This window comes from Pterocles gutturalis, unplaced genomic scaffold (genome assembly GCF_000699245.1).
Source record: "Pterocles gutturalis isolate BGI_N339 unplaced genomic scaffold, ASM69924v1 scaffold7580, whole genome shotgun sequence".
Taxonomy (NCBI): Eukaryota; Metazoa; Chordata; class Aves; order Pterocliformes; family Pteroclidae; genus Pterocles; species Pterocles gutturalis.
Genome location: NW_010140651.1, coordinates 52,173 through 58,172, shown reverse-complemented (window position 1 = coordinate 58,172; position 6,000 = coordinate 52,173). Strand labels below are relative to the sequence as shown.

Here is a 6,000-nt window from a genome sequence, read left to right as displayed (position 1 = left end):
GACCAGGTCAACTACACAGTCTCCAGAGGTTCCTGCCTCTGGAGTGAGAGTTTGACTGAGATGATGCTCCACAGATCAGTATTGATCAAATCTTCTACTGAACAGAAAAAAATTATCATCTGTTTGGTAACCTCATATAGTGACAACAATAGTCTCATAACTAAAAGTGGCGTAAGACTGGCAACTACACAAGTATACAGCTAAAACATACAGCTGCTACTGTATCTATAGAACAGAACAAAAATTTTGCAAAGGAAGCAGTAAGTGGGATGATCTCAGTAGAACCAACCACAGCTGGAATATAATGCCTAAACACATGGTAGAGTGGGCATCAGCTGGCTAGCCTTTTATTTCAAGGAGGAGCCCTCACCTCAACCAGGCAAATACTGCATTTTTTTAATCCAGTTTCTCTACAGCTAACACTCCGACTGCATCACCCAGAGGCACAGTCAACTAGACTGATTGTCCAACAAGGAAGGGACAACAAGCTCTGAGAAGAAAATGCTCCTGGATCCAGGGTGAAGAATGTGATACCACTGCTTCCAATTTATAAGTGGGGGTCTGCAGGAGTGGCCTCTGTGAGAGGAGGTCTGGGCTGCTCGGTGCTGGATGCAGCTAGCTCCAGCAGATTCACCACAGGACACAGCTGAGCCCCTCAGTCACAATGGTGGCACCTATGGGAAACTGTAGGTAAGAAAAGGTAAAAAACACTGTACAGCAGTGTGAGAGAAATGAGAAAAGTGAGAGTGAAACAGCCCTGCACACACCTAGGTCAGTGGAGAAGGAGGGGGAGGAGGTGCTCCATGTGCCAGAGCAAAGATTCCTCTGCAGCCCATGGAGAGGACCAGAGAGGAGCAAATATCTGCACTGCAGCCTGTGGAGGACCCCACACAGGGGACACGCCCTGGAAGAAGCTGCAGCCTATGGAGAAGAGCCCACAGAGCAGTAGGCTCCTGGCATGTGCTGCAGCACATGAGGGACCCACACTGGAGCAGTCTATTCCTGAAGGACTGCACCCTATGGAGATCCATGTTCTTGAAAGACTGTATCCCATGGGAAGGACCCACGCAGGAGCAGAGGAACAGTGTGAGGATGAAGGAGCAGCAGAGAAGAGCTGTTACAGACTGACAACAACTCCCATCTCTATGGAGAGGACCCATGCTTTTCTTTGAAAATCAGACTTTAAAAGCAACACTGAGATCTACCACTCCAACATTTTTGCAAGGTTATGTTTCTCTTTACAGAATGAGCATGCTTAGAAGTTCTGCACTTGGAAATAATGTGCTTATCGTGGTGATATAGGTAGACTGAACACATCACAAAGCTTTTGTTTAAAGATGAATACATTTTAAAGTAAATGCATAAGTAAAAGGCTTCACCAAGAATACAGAGAAATTAAATGAAACAAGCAAGATTAGAGTGTTACATAATGTCTCCATAAGTATATTACCAGAATGCATTCAGGTCAAGAAGGTTCAAGCTAGCCTCAGCCTGCATTTTAATAACTTGACTTACTCATTTATTTTCCAAGGCTTCCAGAAAATTTTTAAAATCAGAATACAATCAAAACAGAATTGTTTGCAGGTGTTTGCGTACCCTTAGTTCTAAGAGCTCACAGCAGAAACTCCAGTTCCTAATAGAAGGTTAGCAATGCTAGAAATCTTCGGACATCATAAATACTAGCATGATGTTAATACAGGAAACCCTGGCTACTTGGTGCATTTTAGACCTGCATTCCCAGAACATGGAGCTAAACAAAACAGTAGTCACAACAACTGAATCTATTAAGACACTAATCCATCTTGACTAAGCAAAAAGACAAATGCACAGAGCAGGAGAATCTGTTGAGAAACAGAACACCACAAGTACACTTACCTAAATTTAAGAAATCTGAGCTGGAAGAAGGTGGAAGCGAGCTGTGTGTGGAAGGAAATGTACTAGCTGTAGTTGAACTTGGATTAAGAAAGCCCCCAAACAGGTCTGGACCAGAGAGAGCTTGAGTCTCTGAACTTGATGACATTGCGAATGGGTCAAAAGGATCAGCTAAAAAAGAAGCAGAAAACAAACTTATTTTATGACAAATCTTAGAGTAAACAAAGCTGAAAAAGCCTTACTCCTCCGGGGGTACAGACAAAAAGCAGAGTTCATGTTGGTAACTGCAGCAGCTTGAGAATTCTTCTTGGCAAAGAGTCACCATCTGTCCCTTTCTCTAGACATCAGTACTTTCATGTTGGTACAAAAATTATTTCAGCCATACACAATACGAACTGCTACGTCTTCAAATACAAATCCTTAGCAAGGCTGTAACATTCAATAACATTGTTAATTTCATCCATGTAAGACACATTAAATTTGAGTGACTGCATACCGAAGAACTACATCTGTTAAATGCTCTATAATGCCAAACCTCCAAAGAATTTAAACACAGACTATTAAACTACTAAAAAGAATATCAAATAAAACATTCATACTATCACTTTGACTTGAAGGCATTGGTGACTCTGGGGCAGAAAGCACGTCAATTCAGAATGAAAACCAACAGAAGCAAGGCTTTCAATAGGTCTCTAGTGATCACAACGAAGAAAAAACTAATTGGAGGAGTATTTATAGTCAGCATGGGGTAGCATGTGACAGTCATCTGGAATCATGGCTGAAGATCTTCCTGTTTCTACTGCCCTCTAGGGTCAAAATCCTCAAGAGCCCAGGGAGTCCTGCCAAATTCACTCAGCTGAAGAGGAGGAAAAACCATAGTACCATAATGCCCTAGCATATCCTGAGGTGATGACCACATTGTACGGGACTCAGTAACACTTCAAAAAACAAACCTTGGATTGACATCAAGCTATCTTACTATAGCATTGCACGTACACAAAACCTCAAGTACAAGTTCCATGTGCAAACTGAAATACAGGAATGGCCAAATATTCTCATTTCTGCAATTATTTTTCTCTTATCCAATTCAAAGATTGAATCAGATATCTACATGACTACTGCTCAAGTATTTTATGGAGTACATACAAGAAAGGCACAGTTAAACAAAGACCAAGTAGTAACATTTCTTTTATAGACTTCTGCGTATGTAAAAAAGGTAAATTGATTCCTCACTGACCACAATAATCAAGTTCAATGCTGAACTGCTTCAAAAGAAATACCTGAAATCACCTTACTGCTCTACAAAATCACTTGGCAGCTGTATGCAGATTAAAGCTTTTAGTCCAAGTGAATTATCTTTGTGCAAATAGGCTAAACCTTGTAACAGTTTCCCAGATTGACTAATGTTCCCAAAAATCTTACTGTAACTTCAAGGCAGAGAATTGCTATTCCCAAAAGTTTAGTCATGTGACAAAGAGCTAACTATGGATTGGTAAGAGGAAAAGAACCTCTAAACTGAAACACCTTGTTTTAAGTACCAAATAGGTATCAATGTGTAATGTTATCTTGCAGGATACAGAGCTACCAACATCAGTAAAACTAGCAAAAAACCCACCCTTCAGCACTATCATCCTACTGGTCTGAATAGTAATCCACAGGATTTCCAGCTGCCTAGCAGTCTTATGTGATTAACACCAAAAATCACACACAGACGTTTTATCTAACAAGCAGCACAGCTCTGGACAGTCCAATGCTTTTGCTTTATGTAAAACGCAAGAAAGCAGTAAGTTATTACAATTCTATGCCTTAGCAAGAGACCTTATTTACACATGGATTTAGAAAAAGATCTAGCATGTACCATTTTTATGGGAAAGCTACGGATTCTTTACTGAATCTCCTTGAAATTCCAAATTTGATAATTCCGTCTTCACATGGTTTAAAGCTAATAGGATATTGGCAACATAACAAAATAGCTGGAAAATCTACAGCAATTTGTTTCCTTCATGCAGTAAAAACAACTATTCTATGCAGATTCTTTCTATAGACCAACATATTCAGTGTACAGATCAAAACATGGTACCCATTTTCTAAGCACAATGCAAGCAGCAGTTTTTATCCATTGTTCAGCTGAAGAGTACTGATGTTAAATTCACGTACCTGAAGACATGGCTGCTGCTGAAGACGTGCCCTGAGTAGCAGCTGGACACTGAGACTGACTGCTGAAAAAGAAATCTGTTCCTTGCCCAAGAAGATCTCCAGTGGGCTCTTCTGAAATCTGTGACGCATTACCCACAAACAGATTGTTCAACAGGTCTGCATTACTTGATGAAGAGCTTATTTCTGAGATAGGTTGTTTCTCTTCTGGTAGAATATCAGAGTCTAGTCCCAGTAAGTCTACATTCTCTTCAGGAAGAGGTTTTGACAGTGCAGATGGAGCTTCAAAACTGGCTTCAAAAAGCAACTCGCCTTCTGGAGTAGTAGAGTCTTTTTCATCAACAATTACTGTACTTTCTTCACCTGAAAATGTAGGAAATTCCTCATCTGAAGGATCACTCTCCTCCCTGTCAGATACTTGAACATTATCTTTTTTAGATGAACTGTCCTCTATTCCACTTTCCGGACTTTTTCCTTCTTCAATAAAAAGAAATAACAGCTTTAGATTACCAGGCTGCTTCTGCCATCTAGGATAAGACAGACTTACATGTTGAGATCATACGGAATCAATCCTTAATTAATCAAAGGTCACAAAAGAATTTATGAAAAAAGAACTAACTATTGCCTACCAACTCTTATTACAGGGTAGGTAAAGGGTAAGCTCACAACCATACTTGTCACACTGGAAGGGCAGGTATTCAAAATTTTTTCAAAATGAGTGACTTGGAGATTCACCTGAGGACACTGTACCACTTACAGCTTAGGTCACTCAGTAACTGCTGCTTCACTCAATGACAGCATAAACAGTTACTGACATTTTTACCAACAGAGCAGAACCCAGAAAAATGACTTACATATGCACTATAAAGTTACATTTTCTCAGTCCATACATACTGATCTGGACCCCACTGGCTAGTCTGCTTTGTTTCCTCTGTTCCTCAGCCACCCTAAGTGGGGCTGTGGAAATGCAAAGGCTTCCTTGCAAACCTTGAAGACTTTTGCAGAAAAAGAATAATTTATCTTAGCATTTAAGTCACACATAATGCAAAAAACATTACTTGGGATGTATCCAGACGAAGTGGAATGACCACTTGTTAACCTGCAGATCCCACTTTTTAAACAGCTTTTTCTCATGGTCTGAGGGAATAGTGACTTTTGCTGCCTAAGAAGGCTTGAGCACTCATTGGAAGGTGTACAAGACAACAAACATACAAAACAAAGTTACTTCAGAGGAAGACCTGTACCTTTCCAGTCCAGAGAATGAAAGAAGTTATTTGCATCAGTACTACTACTGTGTGGGAACTCTGTCTCAGTAGGTGCACTTTCTGAAGACTGCTCCAGCTGGGATGCTTCTGCTTCATATTGTGCAGTTGAACCTGGTTGTCTAGGCAGCTCTGGTTTCCCTGTAAAATAGATTTTAAGCCATAATCCTTAGAAAGAAACTTCTAAAACTCAATCCTGGTCATAGCAGCTGGTATTGGACTTGCAGACTAACTGCTATAGCAAGACAACTGTCTCAGTCTATCATCCTGCAAAGGCAAATTCCTGCCCCCGCCCCATTTGAAACTGGCAATATTAAGTTTTCTTCAATTGCAACGGCTGGTAAAACCCTATGTTTAACATTAAATTAAGTCAGACTCAGCAAAACACAGAAGCATTCTATTTACATTTGTAGGAAAACAGCGATAACATCTCACTTGTACCAGCCATCCCTTAAAACAGGCAAGAGCTACAAACATCTGCAATAAGGAACAGAATATCAGAAGAGAGCAAATGCAGCTACAGAAAAAAACCAGCATATAAAGCCAAAGAAGTACAGGGAATTGTTAATAAGTCTCTCAAAGGAGTAATACACTGCATGCTGCAATTAACTACTCCTTACATTTCTTATTTTACTGAGGTCAGATATTAAGTGACTCTCTGTAAGACTAAGGTGGGCTGAGTTACCTACTGCTATATCATCTCCCAAAAAGG

General features: G+C 40.3%; 1 protein-coding gene across 1 annotated transcript in view; it reads right to left on the bottom strand.

Moving 5' to 3' along the window:
• Positions 1-1,875: 1,875 nt before the first annotated feature.
• GAK (cyclin G associated kinase) overlaps positions 1,876-6,000 on the bottom strand; it is a gene marked incomplete at its 3' end in the record, with an annotated part of 42,831 nt that continues 38,706 nt past the window's right edge. The window contains exons 19-20 of the mRNA XM_010083750.1: positions 4,030-4,503; positions 1,876-2,043 (exon numbers count right to left, since the gene is read on the bottom strand). Of these exons, the coding sequence (XP_010082052.1) occupies positions 1,876-2,043; positions 4,030-4,503 (642 nt within the window). The remainder of the gene's footprint in view (positions 2,044-4,029; positions 4,504-6,000) is intronic.